The 20,926-nt window shown below is 52.6% G+C and overlaps 2 protein-coding genes across 5 annotated transcripts; both read left to right on the top strand.

The window, feature by feature from the left end:
• Positions 1–820: 820 nt before the first annotated feature.
• LOC111151800 (ORMDL sphingolipid biosynthesis regulator 3) lies at positions 821–7,270 on the top strand. 4 transcript variants are annotated; one of them, XM_022510011.1, is made up of 4 exons: positions 821–923; positions 4,174–4,373; positions 5,081–5,232; positions 5,656–7,270. In XM_022510011.1, exons 2-4 carry the CDS (start codon positions 4,200–4,202, stop codon positions 5,789–5,791), a joined length of 462 nt encoding a protein of 153 aa, XP_022365719.1. In that variant the 5' UTR covers positions 821–923; positions 4,174–4,199; the 3' UTR covers positions 5,792–7,270. The 4 variants fall into 4 exon arrangements, with proteins under 4 accessions (XP_022365719.1, XP_022365718.1, XP_022365717.1 ...); XM_022510010.1 differs by having other exon boundaries at positions 830–923; positions 4,179–4,373; XM_022510009.1 differs by lacking the exon at positions 821–923 and having other exon boundaries at positions 3,922–4,373; positions 5,656–5,793; positions 6,039–7,270.
• A 1,258-nt stretch (positions 7,271–8,528) lies between these two features.
• Positions 8,529–19,205, top strand: LOC111151480 (gasdermin B). The gene is given in 7 exon segments (XM_022509495.1): positions 8,529–8,769; positions 10,774–11,025; positions 12,007–12,068; positions 14,271–14,371; positions 14,373–14,474; positions 18,744–18,841; positions 18,844–19,205. Coding segments are annotated over 6 exon segments (717 nt in total). The 5' UTR covers positions 8,529–8,769; positions 10,774–10,787; the 3' UTR covers positions 18,960–19,205.
• Positions 19,206–20,926: the final 1,721 nt, after the last annotated feature.

Here is a 20,926-nt window from a genome sequence, read left to right as displayed (position 1 = left end):
TATTTGCAGGGGTCATGCTGCTGGTGAAAGAGAGCCTATGTTAGGCTAGCCTGGCAATAAAATCTGTGCCCTTGCCTTTGGGGCGTGTGGCTGAGAAAATTGTGGCCCAGAGAGGTGGAGCCTTCCACCCAAAGCCACACAAGCTGACCAGAGACTAGAACTCGGGCTCCTAACTATTTATCATGGAGTCTTCGCAAGACATGTGGCCTCTTCTGATGCCTAATGTGGGGAGGCCGAGGATGTGGGCTGGCGGGCTGGCTCAAGTTAACTGAAAGGCGGCCAGGCTTGGGACAAATGCTGTCCATAGGCTGCATTCTCGGCCCTCCAAGCTCTGCTCCTAACCAATGTCATGAGAAGCCAGCTTCTACGAGGGCCTGGAAAGGCAATGGACCCGGCTAGTCTGTTTCTCGTGAAGCCAATACATGGCCAGGGCAGAGCCAGCGAGGCGTAGTGAAAAAACTCTGACATGGGGTCAGAATCTCTGGGACCCAGCAAGAACCTATACCAAGTCACTTAAAACTCTGAATTTCCTGATCTCAAAACCAGGCAAGAGTAAACCGCGGATGCAAAAGCAGGAATTGTTACCCGCCAAAGGAATACTATCTAATACTAGCTTCGCGTGCTACTGAAACGTCTGGCCCGTCGCCCCAGTAAGGCCAAGACTGCAGCGAGGTAGGGGGAGACTACAACTCCCAGGAGACACCGGGCGGACCGGTATGCGGGCAAAGGGAGAAACTACAACTCCCAGGAGGCACCCGGCGGGCCGGCTCTGGGCGGTGACGTTGCGGGGGCCGGCGCGGGGCGCTGATTCGGCCGGAGCTGCCAGCGGGGTGTCTGCTGCCGCGGGTTGTTACAGCTGCTGGAGCAGCACCGGCCCCGGCCCCGGGCACCCCTCCTGGGCCCTAGACGGCCGGCCCTGTACGGTGAGTCCGGGCGAGCGGCTTCGGGGTGGCCGAACCGGGAACCTCCTCTTGGGGCTAGAGGCGGGGCGGTAAAGAAGGCGGGGGCTGCTGGGGAAGCGCCGGGGCTAGAGGGGACCCGGGCATGGTGAGCGGAGGTGGGAGGGGGTGCATCAGCCGAGGGGCTGCATCAGCCGAAGGGATGCCCACAAGGGAGAGTCGGTGCGGAAGACCGAGTCTGGGGTTTCGGGAGGACTGCTTCGGCTGGGGGAGGGGGCGGGGAGAGGCTGGGCTTCGGGAATAAAGGTTTGGCTGCCTCCGGGGCTGGGTGAACGCGTGGAGGTGGGGGTGGGGCTAGGGGCCGGGCCGGGCCGGGCTCCGAGTGCGAGGTCCCAGGCAGGGGAGCGGAGCGGGAGGCCCCTCTTTGGCTTGAGGTACCGCTCCGAAATCCCAACAATAGCATAGACTCCACCTCCTCGTTTCACCCCCTTCCTAGCTAGTGGGGGTTCGCCCCGGTACTCGCCGTCTTTCCATTCCCAGGGCCCTCGCCATTCTGGGAGGCTGGGCCAGAGCTGAGAGGTGTGCGACTGTGGCCCTGCGGGTTGGGCGGTGGGCAGACTGAGAATGGCATTGTGGAGTGCTGCCAGGGTCTCCGCGTTGGATTTGGATGTTTTGTGCTCCTCATCTAGAAGGCGAAAGGCTTGCTGCTTAAAGGGCTGCCTTTACTTGGGGGAAAGAATGGGAAGCGCTCACCTGGCAGCTGTCCTGGGGAGCACTGTGGCCGGGCTTAGGTGCCAGACTGACAGGCTGGGCCGGGATATTTGTGTGCGGAGCCTGGCGGGGGCGGGGTGGGGGGAAGGAGTAGAAAAGAGCTACCAGCAAGAAAGTAGTTAACAGAACAGAGTTGCTGCAGGCTTTGGTTCGAGACAGGTTATGAAACCACATCAGGCCCTGCCACGGCAGCCACCTGCCAGCTAGGGCAACAGAACTTTTCGGCCTCAGCTGCTGTAGACTTACTCTGCCTCTGCCAGGTTCTTCTCCCTATTTCTTCCCTCTGGGTGAGGGGCAATTTTTTGTTTGTTTGTTTTTTATGAATGGAAGGTGGTATTTACCCTTAGTCACTCAAACATCTTAGGAGTGCTTTCTGGCTACCAGTCGTTTCCTTAGTTTCTTGGTTTCTTCTGTCTTTTGGGGGGGTCTTCTGGGATTTCTGCTGCCGGAGCAGCTGGTGTTCGGTCTTCAGGAATACACTTCTGAGGGTACCAGTTAGGTCCTAAGTCTAGGCCACTCCTAGACTCTTTGATCTTCACTGCATGCTCAGCAAGAAAGAAGTGTGGGGTGATCTGGGATTCAACAAAGCCATTGGTACTGCTGCACAAAATATGAGGGACAGCTACAGGTCTCTGCACTCCTACACCTTTGTCTATCTAGGTTAGGGAGAAGTGGAGAGGGACAGCAGTTTCTGATCAGACTTGGGGAGCTCTATGTCTCTCCATAGTCAAAGTGCTTCAGAGGCCTTATTTATTAGCCAGCTCCCCACTGCCCCAGGCTTTTGCATAGTAAGCGTCCCAGGAGCCGTGTCAGGGCAACTAAAGCTCCAAGGCCCTGCGAAGGTAAACAACCAAGCTAGTCCCGGTTTTCTAGTTCCTTGGGTTTCTCTTAGGCCCAGTTATCCAGCCTAATGGGCTGAGCTGATGGACCCTGGGAGCATTACTTCTAGGATGCACCCTGCGCCATCTCACGCATGTTTGCATGTTGGGAAGGTGTGTTGTGGGTCCCGTTTCCCCTGAGGTCTCTTAGCTTGGAGCTCTCTGAGAAGAGGAAACTTGTTCTCATTATTCTGGAAGTAAGGAACTGATCCTTGAGAATCCTGGCTCCCACACAGGCTTGGCTGTGATCCTAGCCAGAGATAGATAGCAGCTGAATCTGAGGGGGGTTGTTGAAGCAGGGTGAGGGATATGGCCTTCTGGGTACTTTCTGGATACCCCCTTCCAGGACCCCTTTCTGCACCCCCAGGAAAGGTGGGGTTGTTACCATGGTGATGACCTCAGGTCTTTATCAGGCAGGACCCTCCCTCACCTAGGGAGGTGAGTCTTTTCCCCACCTCCTGCTGGTTCCTGGGCCCTTGGGGATCTGGGGACAGCTGAGCTCTAGACAAGGGGCTGCTCGTTCCCCTCCTTATGTGCATCCAGGAATGCAGCTGGGTTGTATTGTTTCTGGAGCATCACGAGCAGCCCTCCTGGTTCCTTGTGCTGCAGGGCTTCTGCCACTGGAGCTGGGTAAGGGAAGGCAGATGCTAGGAAAAGAGGCCGAGGTGAGGCTGGGCTGGGCAGGGAGGAAAGGGGGCAGGAGGCAGGCTGCAGGTGTGGTGTTTGTGTCCTAGGGAGGGGCGTGTTGATACAGGTTTCGGGGACTTGAGAGCCGTAGATGTTGGCCACATTCTCCATCCTCGCCCCTGCTATGGTGGGAAAAGGGCCCTGGTGGTTTGGCAGCAGAGTGGGTGGCATCACAAGGGTTAGGCTGAGTGGCTGCCAAATGGATAAAACATCTTGCATGGGTTGTTTTTGTGTCACCAAGAAAGAGGCCTCCAAGTCTGGGCAGAGGTTGTCCCTAGTCTGTTGTCTTCACTTTTCTTCCTTCTCTCCCTCTTTCCACTCTGTCAGTTCTCCTGGGTCAGGGCTGGGAGAACCCCAGGATGGGAGAATGAGGGGAGAGGATAGAAGCAATGACCCCCAGAAACTGCACCTGCTGCTGCCTGTTCTCACGGGCTCCGCCCCCTTTTGTTCATTCTCATGGTGTGGGAGCTCAGAGGTAGGAGATGCCCCATATCAGGCCCTCAGCAAGACTGTCCAGAGCGCTTATGTTGCGTGATTCTGAGGGGCCAGGCCTCTTCTCCTCTCCCCGGGACCTTGTGGGAAGAGGGCCCTCATGGGAATGCTCTGGAAGATGAGATTGGGGAATAGGCAGTGGTTTCTTTGCCCTGGGCTGGATGCCTCTTGATGACCTGTCCACCCAGGCAGTCCCAGTGCCCGGAGGGGCACCGTCCAGATCTGCCGACGTGTGGGGCGGCCTGGTGCTTATCCCAGCCGAGCAGCGGGAAATGAATGGAGTTAAGTCCACATGGCCCTTGTTGGGCCTCTTCGCTGGAGAGTCAAAGCAGCAGAACGCCTGGAGTTCTTGGGGAGAGCAGAGCCTCCCTCCCTGCAGGATGTGGACGGTGTGAGGGGGCAGGGAAAGTGGTGTGACCTGTCTCACCTGTGCTGCTTGTTCGCAGAGCAGCGGCAGGAGAGGGGCGGCAGGATGAACGTGGGCACGGCGCACAGTGAGGTGAACCCCAACACGCGGGTGATGAACAGCCGCGGCATCTGGCTATCCTACGTGCTGGCCATCGGGCTTCTGCATGTCGTGCTGCTCAGCATCCCCTTCGTCAGCGTCCCTGTGGTCTGGACCCTCACCAACCTCATCCACAACATGGTGAGGGCCTGCCTGCTGCCTGCGCAGGCTCTGGGGGCTGAGGAGGGGGAGGAGCCCCTTCAGCCGTGGGCCAGATGTCAGGGTGACGTGCTGACAACATCTGTCCCTGGACCCCAGACCCATCTCTCCTCTCAGTCTCCCCCCAACTTCTGGGTTCCAGCCGTGTGCACTCTGAGGACGAAAATCTGCGGATCTGTGCACATCCCCAGGACAGGGTGGCTTGTGGACCTGGAGGGAGGGCCACTGGGAACTGAACTAAGGGCTCCAGAGAGTCCCCAGGACCCAGATGCCCAGCCTGGCACAGAAATGCCCCCTCCCAAGCCCAGATCTCCAGCCATCTTCCACTCCAGCCCCTCCGCTCCCGCAGCCGCTGCTTGCTAGCTTGTACTCTGGCAACCAAGCAGGGGCCATCAGCTCGTCCCCGCCCCTCCGGCGCAGGGAAGCTCGCACTAGGCCAGAGGGGCATTTCTGCAGCTAAGTTCTCCCCATGCCTTATCCTCATGCCAGGCCTGATCTCTCACCCAGTGGGTCCCCTTTGTCTCCTGCCAGGCTCCCAGCTGCTCCATCCTGACCTCCAGCCCACAGCCCTCTGCCCTGCAGAGGGCAGCTCCATGTAATCCAGAGCTCACTTCTTTGACTGGGGTAGAGGAACTGAGCTGGAGGGCCTTTTGCTTTTTGTGTCCTCTAACGAAGGCCCCTCCCCGCAGGGCATGTACATCTTCTTGCACACGGTGAAGGGGACACCCTTCGAGACTCCGGACCAGGGCAAGGCGAGGTTGCTAACCCACTGGGAGCAGATGGATTATGGGGTCCAGTTCACAGCGTCTCGGAAGTTCTTAACCATCACCCCCATCGTGCTGTGAGTGCCCTGAGTAGAGAAGGACGCCAGCAGCCAGGCCAAGGCCTGGGGAACCCTGGGCCCTGCCAGGCTTCAGCGTGCCCCCAGATCTGGCTTTTGGCATGGGAGTGAGCAGAGGAGGGGAAGTTGGAGTATCCCTGGGTCCTCTACTGGGCTCGGGTCTTGCATCTCCCTGGCCCTGTCTTTCACCAAAATGGGCCTTCCTGCCTGCAGTGATGTCAGCCCACAGAGCTGGGGTCATGCAAGGGGATTGGGTTGGGAGGGACCTCTTTAACTGAGGCGATCTTGCCATCCTGCTTCTGTTCTGGGGGTCTTTCCCATAACTCCTTAGCTATCAGGGATCTGCCACTCCTCACCCAGGAGTGAGGGAAGAAGGGCTCCTCCAAACAGAGTCTTATGCCTCTTCCCAACCTTCCCACCCAGGTACTTCCTCACCAGCTTCTATACCAAGTATGACCAGATCCATTTCATCCTCAACACCGTGTCCCTGATGAGTGTGCTCATCCCCAAGCTGCCCCAGCTCCATGGCGTCCGGATTTTTGGAATCAATAAGTACTGAGGGCACAGCCCCATCCCCTGCCTGGCTGGCGGGGGAGGGTAGAAGCCTGTGCTGTGATGCTGAAGACAGACGGAGCCTCTGGATCCTGCTAGAGATGGGGGTCGAGCCTCTGGGCCCTAGTTTGCCTCCTCACTTCCCCTGGTAGCCGACTTGAAGTAGCTTGTAGTGGGGTTCAGGTGGGCCCCCCCCCCCCAGGTCTCTGACCCTTTCTGATATTTTTGATCTTTTCTTTTTGCCTTTTGGATAGAGACTTCGTGGGGGCAGTCATGGAATGGGCTGGGCTTCCAGCTGAATGCAGATCTGTGAGGTTGGGACAAGAGAAACCCCTGCTCACTTGCTCATCCTCAGACTGCTAAAGCACTTTAACCCCTGCAAGGGGAGCAGGGGGGACGGTACAGCTTCTAGATGGTTTTACTTTAATTCTTAAGTCTTTAGGATGACACTCAGTGCGTGCTTGTACATGTAAAAGCAAGCGCGTGATGGTGCCCCATCCCTCCGGGTGGAGAACTGTCTATTGAGTCTTGTGCTTTTGACAGCTTCCCTACAACCCACCCTGGGTACTGGATTGGAGTGGGGAGGGTCAGGAGAAGGCGGGTGGGGCTGGGTGTGGCTGGCCTGGTCCCAGAGGTGAGGGGCCCGTGGCCGCTCTCATCTTAGCCCTGGTGGAGGTGGGGAGGGTGGTTGGGGCAGGGTGGGGATGGTGAATTGAGACTTGGAAGAAGGGGCCACATAGCAGCAGAGACTGGTGTCAGGGAGGAGGATGGGGATAGAAGCCGGACCTAACCTTGGTCTTTGGGAAGTGGTCAGGTTGGGGGCAGGCTCAGAGAGTTAATTTCCCCATGGCCTGGTGGTGATAATAGGCTGGGAGGCTGTGGGGGGTCTAGAGCTCCTGAGTTAGCATGAGGGGTGGGGAGGGGTGGAAGAGGCCTGTGAGTCATGGTCAGCACGGGTCCAGTTTGACACTGCCTTGTGCAGTGGTGTGAGGGGCGTGGGGGAACTGGGACATGTGAGTGGTCGGGCCCTTTTGCAGCCTCCACCTCGTAACCTCCTCATGCAGTACCTGTGGGGCTCTGGGGCCACCCCTGAATGGGGTGGGCGGGCCACAGAGTGGTCCCTGCCCAAGCAGAATAGCAGAAGGAGTCCGGAGTGACCCACGGGTGCTGTCTCCTCAGCCTGGGGGTGGGAGATGCGGGGCAGGAGCCTGAGTGTGGACTGGAGAGGAGCTGCCTTTCACCCTTTCCAATCTGGCCAAAAAACTCCTTTTTGAAAAAGAATGGGTGCCCACGCCCCCGCCCAGGCCCCTGAGGGAGGAGGGAAGCTCATTGGTCCCGTTTCCTGCCTCCTGGTTTCCCTGCTCCCCACCCCATGTATCATAGGGAACTTTCACCTCAAATCTTTCTAAGCAATGTGTGAATAGGATTTTTACTCCCTTTGTACAGTATTCTGAGAAATGCAAATAAAGGACAATGTGTTCCTGTTTCCCCTGAGTCTGGCCTCTGCTTCCTGGAGGGCCCCGGGGGAAGGGGCAGGGATTTGGGCCGAGGCGCCCACTGAGGGCAGTGTGGGAGTGAAGGGGACCCTCTGCCTAGGCTCTGGGACTGCCCCTCTTCCTGGTGCCCTCCCCTGACAGCACCAGCCTGAGGGGCTGGGAGGGAACTGGCAGAGGCAACAGCAGGCCAGAGGGCAGAGTTCTCTGTGACCTGGCATGGCCGTTCTTCTGTCTGAACTTACACCTCTAGTCTCCTGGGGCTGGCTGAGATGGGCTGTGCTGGCAGAGGGATGGCTCGTGCTTGGCCAGGAAGGGGGTCAGTGATTCGTGAATGAAGATGGAGTCCCAAGGGGTGCCCAGTCCTTTCCTCAGGATGCCCTCCCATGTTCTCACTTCTCTTCCCTGTGAGGTCTGCATTTCCTCCTGGCCTTTCCATCTCCAGGGGATCGGTGCTTCCTCTCCTCTTCTGGAAGCATCCGTGGGGTAGGGAAGAGAAGTAAGCTTCCAGGTCTTGTTTAGGCTCACGGGTCCAGGAAAGGAGGGAGTCCTTTAGTGAAGGAGCTCTGGTCTTTGAGGTTCTGGACCTTTCATTGTGCGCTCTGCAGTGACCTGTGCTGGTCCTGAGACAGGTGTGAAGCCCCAGGTAGAAGGGAGGAGCCGCCCCGGGCGGTGGGGCCCTGCCTGGCACTGCCAGTGGCAGTGTGCTTGGAGTGGGTGTTGGCAAGAGTGCAGTGTCTTTGCCCAAGTCCACCGAGTGAGGCCTACACAGTGCTGGGGGTAGCCAGTTGGCCACCTGGGCCCATTCGTGAGGGTGGGGGAGCCCTGAGAGCTTCTGTGCACTCGCTGGAGCGTAGTCAGGGTGAGGGGCTGGCGCTCAAATCCTGCTCTGCCCCTCGAGGCCCTGCTTCTCTGAGCTTCAGTTTCTTCCTCTGTGGTGGGAGGATAATCCGGGTCAGGGCTGTTGTGAGGATTAGCACAACACCTGGCACTGGGTAAGTACTTAGTACAGGGCAGTCACATTAGCACTATTCCTGTTGTCACTGCCACGATCCTCTCCTAAGGTGTTGCTTTGAGGGGGCCCAGAAGACAGGCAGCCTCACTCAGGTGGTTATCTCTGAGGACTGAGGGGTGGGGGCCCAAGGCTGCTTCTTGGAGAAGAAGGTAGGCCAGAGGACAGGCGGCGGCATCTCCGGTGCACCATCCTCTGGCCCAAACGCACCTTGAGTACATACCAGGTGAATATATCGATATCTCTCCCTCCGGCTCCCTGAGTCCAAGAGGGGGAAAGACTTTCTTCCCTCTGGCTTGACCTGCCTCTGGCCAGATCATGGCTTATCTGAAGGCCTGAGAGGTGGGGCACCTAGCCCTACCCCAGCTTTCCAGTTCTTTCCGTTCCCTTCCTAGTGGTTCCTGAGACACACCGGGCCGGCACCTGTGCAGAGATCTTACAGGGGATTTCTACAGCCGTCATTCCTGGTGAGCAGCTGAGGTGAGTGGAACCCTGGGATGGGCCTGTGGGTCCCGGGTACTGCCCTTCTGGGCACCCAGAAGAACTCCCAGGCTGGGAGTGAGCTGAGAGCTGGCCACGATGATGGGTGAGTAGGTGCCTGGGCCAGCCAGAAGGGACTTAGAGGAAAGTGGCCAGAGGAAAGGGACTTAGAGGTAGGATGGGGAGGTGAAGCCCAGAAAGCTTGGAAGGTGAGTCCTGGCCCCAGGAGGAAGGCAGAGGAGCCTGAAGAAAGGGAAACAGATCTCAAGAGGAAGAGGTCACAGAGGGGCAGAAGGGGAGAGAAAGAGAAGGATTTGGCAGGGGTGCCTGGGTGGCTCAGTTGATTAAGCATCTGACTCTTGATTTTGGCTCAGGTCATGATCTCAGGGTTGGGAGATTGTTCCTTGCGTCGGGCTCTGCACTCAGCAGGGAGTCTGCTTGAGATTCTCTCTCCCGCTCTCCCTCTCCCTCTGTCTCTCCAATAAATAAATACATCTTAAAAAAAAGGATTTCTAGGGCGCCTGGGTGGCTCAGTGGGTTAAGCCGCTGCCTTCGGCTCGGGTCATGATCTCAGGGTCCTGGGATCGAGCCCCGCATCGGGCTCTCTGCTCAGCAGGGAGCCTGCCTTCTCCTCTCTCTCTGCCTGCCTCTCTGCCTGCTTGTGATCTCTCTCTGTCAAATAAATAAATAAAATCTTTAAAAAAATAAATAAATAAATAAATTAAAAAAAAAAAAGGATTTCTAGACATCATGGTGAAAACATCTTCAGATGAGTGAGGACAAGCAGTGGTAATCTGACAGAATCCTTTCTTACAGTGTGAATGTCTCTAGCGATCTTTCTGAGGGGTGCACATAGTGATGGGAATAAAACCTGTTTGTACATGAAAAAAAAAAAAAGAGGATTTGGAGGTGAATCCTCTTAATCCTCTTAAGCACCTGAAGGGTCCAGTGTGCTGGGGACAAAGAGCCGCTGCTGATAGAAACAGGGAAGGACCAGCCATATGCATCAGGTTGCACTGGTAATGGGCCTATGGAGGGTCCCGCAGGGGAGCTAGAGAGGAACAGGGGCCAATTGTAGACCAGGAGTGGGTGAAGGGGAGAGTGGGTGGGGGAGATACCCCAGATGCGGTTTTGGGATTCATTTTATTTTACCCAGAGTAAGGGGGACCCTTCACAGGCTGACCATTAACTGAGGAGATCGGGCCTAAGGATGGGGGGCTATCCAGGGCACCCACCCCCACTCCACTCTTACACTCCATCCTTTCTCTCTTATTTCTTTCTGAGGTCGACTTACCACTGTCTCATTGGGAAATGGTTGGTAGGAGCACCCATCCCACTGCCTTCCAGAATATGGAGGCCCCAAGGCAGAGCCAAGGGAAGAAGTAATCATTGGGGTTGGCAGTGTGAGGTCTGGCAGCCATGCCCCTCATCCCTTCCTGGGTCCTCTGTTCATCAACACTGGTGGGGCTCTGGCTGGAAGATGGTGGGCCTGCCTTCCTACCCCTCAGGCCCCTCTGAGCAAAGGGGCAACTGGCTCTGGGAGATGCAGAAAATAGGTCTCGCTCTCCTTTCCATTAGGGTTAATCAGTGCTCCATCTTTCCTCCAGAAGCATTCTATAAAGGACAGAGGAGAATCTAGTATTTGTGATGGTCACCCTCCTTAGTGTGTAGTGACCATCTCGCCTTCTAGAAACAGGGAAGTTAAATAATTCAAGTCCTGATCATTCTAGAACTTTCGGATCCCAGGATGCCAAAGGTAGATTTAAAAATCTGAACCAGGGGCGCCTGGGTGGCTCAGCGAGTTAAGCCTCCGCCTTCGGCTCAGGGTCCTGGGATTGAGCCCCGCATCAGGCTCTTTGCTCGGCAGGGAGCCTGCTTCCCCTCTCTCTCTGCCTACTTGTGATCTCTCTCTCTCTCTCTGTCAAATAAATAAATAAAATTAAAAAAAAAAATCTGAACCAATATACCCCTCTCCCAAACTGATATTAACTTCTTTTTCTCCAGTTGGTCCAGGCACAATGTCCAGCGGATTTGAGGAAGTCTCAAGAGTTGTGGTCCAAGAGGTAGATCCTGGAGGGAATGTGATTGCTGTCCGAAGCATCCTTGACGCTGACAGGTTTCACTGCTATTCTCTGGTGAGGGGGAGGAGAAATTTCTAGGGACGCCAGTACCACAGGATAGACCTCACCCAAGAGGACATACTGGAGAGAGGGGAGGGTGAAGGGCTGTTTGATAAACTGGGTTCTGGGCCCCAAGGTTAGCATGAGGGGGTAAGAAATGGCCAGCCAGGAGACTTTGCCCACTCCTGCTCTGCCACGCTGTCACCACTCCATTGCCAGCAAGCATGGCAGCCATTCAACAGAGAACTTGCATGTACTGGAACCTGTATGCACGTGTCCATACCCCTCAGTTTAAGAAATGCACAAAAGATGTTAACTATCTGGAATTTAAATTAACTGGAAAAAATGCAAAAAAGAAATGCATGGGGAGAAAGGAATGGTTGGGGGGGGAGTGGAAATTTATTTTTATTAGAAATTATTCCTAACTTGTCTTCCTTTCCCACGTTTCTGCTTTGTAAATAATTCACTCTTAAATTAGCTGAGGTCTTCTGGTGTGTTTATATGTTTATCATTTCGATGGATAAATAAACGGAGGCAGTTTGCTTAGTGGTTAAGGAAGGACATAGGCCTTAGAGCCGAGGGCACCTGGTTTCTAAGCCTGGCTCTGCCTCCTGCCAGCTGGGTGACTCCTGGACAAGTTGCTTTCTGCCTCCAGGTCTGTTTCCTCCTGTGTCAACTTGAGAAGACTGTTGCAAAAATCCAACGAGGTAAATTAGGTGAATCATTTGTCACAGTGGCCATGCAGGAGGAGCCTTCAGTCAAAGTTCAGCCCCATCCTTCTGCTGTGGGCTGTTAGCCTTCCTGTTCCCTGAAGATCATGACTGAGTGGGTGACCAGAACTCCCTAAGGGCTTGCAGGATTTATAGAGGAGTCTGGTCCATTCCCTTGCCTCCAAACTCAGTTTTTTTGGATTTCGGAAGCCCCAGGGTAAGTGCTATTGAACCCTCACTGGGAGACTTATTTCAGTGTCTCACACCCGAGGGTGAGGACTTTCCCTGCTCAGACATCTCTGTGGCAGCCTTTCTGGATCTCACCAAGAGATGGAAAAGAACCTAAGGATTCCACTGTACCTCTGAGAGCCTGTGCCCTGTGCCATAACTGCCGCTATGCGACCAAGAGCAGGGCCCAGATTACTTGGGAGGCGGTGGACCTTTCCACAAGTGGAGTTTTGTTAAGCAAGTGAGGGGCTTCAGGCAAATTTCACGGTTATGGTTATCGGGTATCCTTGTTCAAAGACTCTGAGTTAATTCTCTGAGAAGCAAATTGCCAAGAGGCAATTTTCTAAAAGCTGGTTCTCAACAAAACAAAACAAAAAAACCCAAAACAGTTTGCTAAATGACCAGTTCAAGGAAAACAGAAAACAAACAAAAAAACCTTTAAACTAGGTTCATATGTTTTGCCATGATCGTGTTATTCTCCAGGGACAGGGGAAAGTGTTAAGTACAGAAAAAAATCAACTAAGTCAGTTAACTTCCTATAAGGGAAAGTCTGTCTGTTTGCATAAAAAATTCAGAGGCAAGGTTGGTTTCTTTCTTTCTTTCTTTTTTTCTTTTTTTTTTCAAAAAAACCCTACAAAACCATGAAATAAAGATTTCTTAAAAAAAAAAAAAAATTCAGAGGCAGAGGTGAAACCAAACTTTAAAAAGAAGTCCTTACAAATGAAAGATTATTTTTTAACTATACGGTGCTGATGTATGGTTAAAGTGTGCATAGGTTTTTGGTTTGTTTTGTTTTCCTGTTAACTAAAGTCCACATACTTCACTCTGATTATCTTTGTGCTTACCTAAGATCCTTTTTCTGTTTCAAGATCTCATCCACATTACCTTTAGTTATCTTATCTCCTGAGGCTTCTCTTGGCTCTGACAACTTCTCAGGCTTTCCTTCTTTTTGATGACGTTGACAGTTTTGAGGAGTACTGGTCACACATATTGTAGGATGCCTGTCTACCTGAATTTGCTCGATGTTTCTTTCTCACGGCCAGACTGAGGCAATGGGCTTTGGAGAGGGAGACCGTAGAGGTAAAGTGCCATTCTCACTGCATCATAGCAAGGGGATGTGCCATCAACATGACTTATTGCTGTTGGTGTTGACCTTGGTCACCTGGCTGATGGGGTGTTTATCAAGTTTCTCTTCTGTAAAGTTAGCCTTTTTCCCCCTTCCCCATACTATACTGTTTTTGTGCATAAGGTTTCATTTTTCTTTCCTCTTGGACAAAGTACGTGCAGTCTTGTACATTGCTTAAGAAACAAATGGGCCCCAGATGTTAATGTCACACATAAAGGACGGATTTGAGGCACTATTTCCAGTTCTGTCACGTTTCCACTAGTTCCAAAATGCATTTTTCTTTGGAGATCCAGCCCTGCCCACCCCTATCCCCCCAGCCTAGCAGTGGAAGGTCTTTCTCCTCTGTATTTCACATTTGGAAGGTCTGAGAAAAAGGCACTTGGCCTGGCAGGACCTCCACACAGGCTCCCCTAACCCCAGGGCAGCAGCCGACCTGGAAGCCAGGCCCTTATGGAGGCGCCTCGTCAGTCTGGGCAGAGTCCACACAGATGGGCGACTTTCCAGAATTGCTTGACTTTATACCTACACGGGTTCGTACAAATGCCAGAGACTAGACTCTGCTAAGTTCTTATTTCCCAACTCCTAATTCTTTAGCTTTAGTTTTCCTTGTCTCATCTCAGCCTCATAAATAGTTAAATAGGACTAGCTCACACTTACTGAGCTTTTAGTATGTGTGCAAGGCATTTCGCTAATAAGCACTTGATTGCTTTGTTTTAATTTACTCAAGTTCATGGGGAATGAACTTGTGTTTTGTGTTTTATTTAATTTCCCTTGTTGTTTTATTTAATTTCCTCAAGTTCATGGGGAAACTGAGCCCGCTGGGTGGCTCAATGGGTTAAGCCTCTGCCTTTGACTCAGGTTGTGATCTCAGGGTCATGGGATGGAACCCAGCATCAGGCTCTCTGCTCAGCAGGGAGCCTGCTTCCCTTTCTCTCTCTGCCTACCTCTCTGCCTACGTGTGATCTCTGTCTGTCACATAAATAAATAAAATCTTTAAAAAAATTGTTTTCTCAAGTTCAGGAAGTAGGTACTATTAGCATTCTCCTTCTATGGATGAAGAAACAGATTCAAAGAGTGAGAGTGACTTATCTGAGGTCATTTGGTAAGAAGGTAGCAGAATGGGTTCAAACCCGGGATTGTGTAACCCCTTGATGACTCCTGGTGACCTCAGTGTTTCCTGGGAGCCTCAACTGGAGGGCCTCCTCAGAAGGGAAGGGGATTGTGGAGGGGAGCCCAGGGTGGGGCTGCTCTAGGGAGGCTTTTCTGGAGCGATCTTTTGTGTCAGCCTCAGCATGACCTTTACCCTTCTCTTTCCAGAGAACTCCAAAGGCTGAGTTCCAAGTTCTGGACATGGTAGACTCAAAGGGAATGTTGACAGTGAAATTACCCAAAGAAATAACAATTGTAGGGGCCTTCCTGAGTCAAGATACTGGAGACCCGGATACCCCAACAATATCTGGATTCCCTTGAGCATAGGGAGGCTGGAGTTGGGCAGCATGGGGAGGGAGAGGGGGAATACCCGTTTTGGGGCACCAAGGGCGTTTGAGGTGGAGGTGTCCTGGCTGGTGCAGCCCCTCACGCCGTACCCCCAACACCTCCCAGAGCCCGCTCCTCACTCAAGCCTGCCCTCTTCTTCCCCCTTCAGAAAACCTTCTCATTCTATCTGGATCAGCCTCCAGGAAAATTTCTGACACCCCTAACTCACTCGCATCCTGCTACCCTCCAGGGTGACTGATGCCTCTGACTTGGACCAAAACCTGCTGGTTTCATGAGGCCACTCTCCTTTGTTCTCCTACCGAGTTGCCCAGATCCTTGTTTTTTACAGCTTCACTCTGCCTTGTGGCCAGCCCAGCCCCCTCCCTCAGGGGCATAGGAACAGCTCGTGACCTTGACCGGGCGGGACTGGCTTTATCAACCTCTCTGTGTTTATCCCCAGCGCACAGTAGGTGCTCAGTAAGACAGCAGAAGCGAAGTGCAGTGAGATCAAAGCCCCCCTGCACAGAATGTTTCCTGCACAGAAAGTGCCAGCACCCCACCCCAGGCGCTGACCAAGTGCCACAGAGGTTCTGATGGCTGAGGCCACAGTGCTTCCGAGGGACTTACAGGGACATGGCCGGCCTTCCCCTGCAGCTGCGATTTTGTTGGTGTGGGTGTTTTCTTTCCTAGCTGAAGATGTCGGAAAGTGTGGAGCAGCTCAGTGGAGGAGACTCAACCTTGCTCCAGGGCTAGCCCTCCCCAGTGTGGTGAGGTCTTTGGTTTTCCCTTTTTAGTTCAAAAGTGAAAGGCTTACACTGAAATTTCACTGGTCCTTTGAACTACCCCCGCTATCAAAGTGTTGCTGGGGAGGGGCTTTTGGAATTTTTCTAAGGGGGCTCAGTTTCTTTCTAGAGTGCTTGTTGTTTCTAGAATGAGGCTCTGTGGGGTGTGTATACAGAATTGGGGGGAGGCTCTTAGGTAGAGGGTGTTTAGCAGAGGCAAGGATGAAGGTCTTCCTGGAGGGTCTTTTGGTTGCAAATTTGGATGAAGTTCCATCAAGCTATTTTTATAGGCTTAGGGGATCAAGGATGTTTTCTGGAGCCCAAGGCTGTGGACAATGTGGCCAGGTCCCAGGGACCAGTGTGAGGAATTGGAGCCCCATCTCAGAGAGGTGGGTGTTAATGGCCTGGGAAAATGCCTGTCTCAGTGCCATGGGAAGGGCCATGCTTTGGACTTATACAGACTACGGTTTGAATTCCAACTTCGCACTTATTAGCTGTGTGGCCCTGGGCCATTCACAACCTGTCTCTAGACCTGTCTCAATTTCCTTATGAGAAATGGGTGCAGTTCTGCCAGCATCATAGGACTGTGGTGAGGGGGCAATGAAATGACGTGGGAAGTCTCTCCTGGTGCTGGCACACCGTAATCTTCCAGAGATGCTCGTGAGTTCCCTTCCCACTTCCCACCTCCTTGCCCCAACCGTGGGGACAGTGAACTATGATGGGGTGCCATGTGGCTTGGTTTTCCAGCTTCAGAGACCCTCAGTCTCAAATAGAAACTAGCGGATGGAGAAAGAGCAATGGCACTGGTAGGTGGGGCTCCTGGGATCCTGAGCTCTGATCCCCGCCTCCACTCCCTCCAGGAAGCAGAGAAGACTACTACCTACTTTGTTGCAATCAGTCCGGAAAAGGAGAGCAGACCTGTATCTGGTGACAGGAGACTCTGGAGATGGCAAGGAAGGAAACCCTGAAAAGGGAAGGCAGTGTACACAGCAGAGCCGGAGGAACACAAGGTTAGGATCCTGGGAGGCAGGGCCTATGAGAGAACCAAGCCTTGGCCCACCCGCGGTAGGCCAGGGGTGCCAGCCCAGACCCCTGGCTCTTCAGGTCTTCTTCCAGACTTCCCTGAGCAATCTCAACTGCCCCCTTGGCTGCCTTAGGCCTTCTCTTCTCGCCCCAAGAGAGCGTGTGTGGCATTGCTAAGTCCCTCCACTGTTATTCTCCTGTGATGCCCTATTTTCATTTGCTTCTCAGAGTTTCTCACGGTTCATAATTACATGGGGATTTTTGCTATTGTCTGCCTCCCTTTCTGAGAGACAGGAAGGCAGGAGCTACAGCGCCTGGAATAAAAAGGTCCTTAATAACCATTTACTGAATCAACAGTGGAAACAACATGAGTTTTGGGGTCAGGTGCGGGTTCATATTTCAGCTCTGCTCCTGTTTAGCTGTGAAACTGGCTTAACTACTGGTCCTTTTTTTTTTTTTTTTTTAAGATTTTATTTATTTATTTAACAGATAGAGATCACAAGTAGGCAGAGAGGCAGGTAGAGAGAGAGAGAGAGAGGAGGAAGCAGGCTGCCTGGCTGAGCAGAGAGCCCGATGTGGGGCTCGATCCCAGGACCCTGAGATCATGACCTGAGCTGAAGGCAGAGTCTTAACCCACTGAGCCACCCAGGCGCCACCCACCCCTGCCTTTTTTTTTAAAGATTTTACTTATTTGACAGAGAGTGCGAGTGCCCGCCCTGTGCACTTGAATGGGGGAAGGGACAGAGGGAAAGGGAGGAGCAGACTCCCAGCTGAGCAGGGGTCCCAACTGTGGGTGATCCCAAGACCCTGGGTTCATGACCTAAGCCAAAGTCAGATCTCATCCCCCTGAGCCACCCAGGCGCCCCCACTGATCTGTTTTGATTTTCAGTTTTCTCATCTGTAAAAGTGGAATTGTTTGGGAGATCTAGCAAATAACCTGCAAAGCACCCAAGGATTAATCAGTATGAGCTTTTTTTTTCTAACACCAAAGGTCAGTGACCAACCCCCTAAAGGAGGTCCTGGGCTGTCAGTCTTCCTCAACATGGGGAGAATGAGTAAGCAAGACACGGTGGGGGCAGGGTAGGGAGGATAGGTTCAGCTAGGCTCTGCCTCAGCCTGGAGGGGCCCTGGTGAGCTTAAAGGTGGGGGGAAGTTCCAGGGAAGGGGGAGGGTTCAGGGCTGGGTAGGAGGACTGAGGCTTCTTGCTCAGATACCCAGGATTTGCCCCACCTAATCCTTTCCTAGCTAGAGGTGTTAACACCTGTCTCTTTCTGAGTTTGTTTTCATTTTTTGTTTTGGTGAGGGGCAGGGTGTGAGGACTGGGGAGAGACGTGAAAGAGGAACTTACAGAGAAAGAACTTGTCTTTTTGAGAACTGGTTTTCTCTCTCTCTCTGGCACTAGTTTAGATATTTGTATCTTGGGCAACACAAAATCCTTTCCAGAAGGTGAGTGGCTTCAAGGCCTTTTGTTCATCATTCCAGAATGGGCAAGGATACCGTTTTTAAAAAGAGGATAACAAATGGCCCGGAATTATACGGTTCTTAGGGTTGAGCATAGAATAGGGTGCATCCAGGGGTGGGAACCATAGTATGGGCAGGATAAAACCCCTGTGTGTTGGAGAAGCAGGTTGGATTGCATGTTGGCCTGCGGTTTCCAGGCTCTGACAACCTTGACTTGCTTTGTGTAGGTCAGTATGCTGGGTCCTGGGGTCCCAGCCCTCACTGAAGGCTGAGAGGCCTGGGAAGCACAATTAAAGTCCAGTTCTTACATAGCACTGGCTGTGAAGAGACCATTGGAACTGGGAGTCAGATTCAGGGTCTTGTGGCTCTGCCACTCACTCTGTAACCTCCTAAGCCTTGGTTATCCTGACTTTCACACAAGTGGGTTAGACTCAATGATTCCTGTGATTCTGAATGTGGCTTCCTCTGGAATTTCAGAGTCTTCCCCTGGATCCCAAAAGAGGTGTACTGCCTAAGAGGCCCTCAGTAGGGGTTGAGGGAGGTCTAGATATGGTAGAAAATTCAAGAAACTCCCAGAAGCTGCAGCATGCACTTTGAATGGCAAGGACTAAATAAGTTCTGATTTCCTGGAGATGGAGAAGAATTTGGGGTTGGTACTAGACTGGGGGTGAGCTGGGAAGATGGAGGTGGGGTTAGGAGGCAGTGATGGTGGGTATCTAGAAAGAAGGATGCTTTTATTTTAACAGGAAAATATTAGAAGAACGAAAGAGACAGAAAAGTGGTCTCATGAAGAATGGGGCCTTGGTGATAATGGAACTTGTTGGCTGGGTAGGTCGAGTTTTTTGTTTTTTGTTTTTTGTTTTTTTTAAGATTTTTTTTTATTTATTTGAGAGAGAGAGAGACAGAACACAAACAGGGGGAGCAGAGGCAGAGGGAGAAGCAGACTCTATACTGAGCAGGGAGCCTGATTCAGGGCTGGAGATCATGACCTGAGCCAAAGGCAGCTGCTTAACCGCCTGAGCCACCCAGGCACCCCAAGGGTAAGTAGAGCTCTTAATTGCTGTCTCTACAGGGAAGTCCTTGAGTTTAGAGGATTTCAGAAATGTGAAGGAGGAGGACATGGTGAGGGGCCTCTAGGATCTGAGAAGGAACAAAAAGATGTGCTAAGCTGCCTCAGAGGGCAGTTGCCCCTCTACTAGAGTGGGACTGGTGTCATCTCCCCCATTTCCTGCCCCTAGGCGTTGGAGGTCCTGATCTCTGGTGACCTACAGATGGGAGGGTCTAGCAGGTCTTCTCATGAGTACCTTTTTTAACGCTGCTGGGTTCTTGGTAAAGGCACATACGGGATCCATTCTGGATATCTTGGATGCTTTGATTAGTGAGGAGGGATGTGGCTGTATGCTGATGGAGGAATTGCCGAGCAGAGGGGTCTGTGGGGATTCAAATCTTAGGAGGAAGGGGGCATACATTGCCTTTTACATTTTGTGCAGGATAGACCCTCACATTTTAGAACCTTGCCATTTTCCCCAGGCCAGGGATTAGGGGGTACCTACTCTACCTCCTGGCACAGTCTGACCTCCTGCAGGCTAAGAGGGGAGCAGGGGGCACAGCAAGAGCCCATTTGGAATAATGCTCATCTGTCACTGCCAGGGGCCCTCTGGAACCTCCTCTTCTGATGCTTGTCCCGGGGCTGATGAGACACTGAAGCCCTGTCCCACTGTGTGCTTGTCCTCTCTGCCAGCTACCCTCTTCACCTTCTTTTTTTGCCTCCAGAGCTGTCTGAGGAGCAGCACCGTGTGTCTGAGGCCCTAGAGAGGGGGACCCTGCCCCTGCTGACCCTGCCCCTGCTGAAGGACCAGGTAAGACAGCCTGGGCTGAGGGCCAGGGCCAGTAGAAGTGAATACCTGTGCTCTCAAGGGACTCAGAAGACCCAAGGACAGTCTTTCCTATTTCATAGTTCTCTGTTAATTTGCATCTATTCAGCTGGTCTGTGGCAATTCCCTGCAACACTTGGTTTCCAAGACAACTTGGGGTGGGCTTTTTAGACTGTTGCTAGCCTATGGGCAGGGGACGGGGCGAGGGGGCGCGCAGAAAACTGTTGTCCCAGGATGGCAGTGCCAACACTGATTAGCAGTGCCTGTCACTATGTTGAGAGGATATGAGACTCTCCAGGATCTGCAGGAAAAAGTGGCATAATAGATTACTACATCTGCCAGGGCCCAGGATTAAGAAGTGTGGCCAATGGGGCGCCTGGGTGGCTCAGTGGGTTAAGCCTCTGCCTTCGGCTCAGGTCATGATCTCAGGGTCCTGGGATCGAGCCCTGCATCAGGCTCTCTGCTCAGCAGGGAGCCTGCTTCTCCCTCTCTCTCTCTGTCTGCCTCTGCCTACCTGTGATCTCTGTCTGTCAAATAAATAAATAAAATCTTTAAAAAAAAAAAAAAGAAGTGTGGCCAAGTATTTGCCATTTCTAGTATGATTCCTTGTTCCTAGCTTTGCAGTCTGGTGTGTTTCTTTCCAGGTAGAATCTGTCCTGGAGCAGAACTAAAATGAACAGCCCCGTGATGTGGGCTGAGACCGTGACACACGACTTCTCTGTGCCCTCTGTGTTGCTCTCTCCCTCCTGCTGCAGCTGGGTGAGAAGCTGACCTCCGTGCCTTCCTAACTGTATGTTAGCCCTTAAACCATTCTCCTCTCAAGCCTCTGGGGGCTCCCCTCCCAGGCCATCCCTGTCCCCCACCCCCAGTCACCGGAATGCTGTCTTTATAACAAACAGCCGACTATTCTTCAATATATCACGTTCCCTACATGAGAATGTCCAAAAATCAACCCGGGTTATATGCATGAGCTTCTGACTAAAAGTGGCAGATTGGTCATATTAATTTTCTCTCCCTCTTGAAACCTCACTAAATAAAGTAAAGCAATAGGAAAGATGTAAACCCACAATGATAAAGAGAATGAGGCAGCAGATAAGAGATTCTGACACATCTTTGGAAACTAGAAGGCAATTAAAGGCATTCAAGCCAGGAGGTGTGGGCCTGAGAGGAGCAGGAGCATGGGAGGAGACTGCTGTTCCCTCATCATGAACATTTTATCTTTAATATTTTTTAAGATGAGGTAATTAAAAGTAAAAGAAATATATGCTTGTTGTAAAGTATTTCACATACTGCTCACGGTCAAAGGTGATCTCCCCTTTTTCTTCTGATATAACCACTGCTGACATTTTTTGGGCGA

This window comes from Enhydra lutris, unplaced genomic scaffold (assembly GCF_002288905.1).
Source record: "Enhydra lutris kenyoni isolate GAN:26980312 unplaced genomic scaffold, ASM228890v2 scaffoldscaffold26, whole genome shotgun sequence".
NCBI lineage: Eukaryota > Metazoa > Chordata > Mammalia > Carnivora > Mustelidae > Enhydra > Enhydra lutris.
The sequence above is the reverse complement of the archived record's forward strand: the minus strand, read 5'-3'. Positions and strand labels throughout refer to the sequence as shown.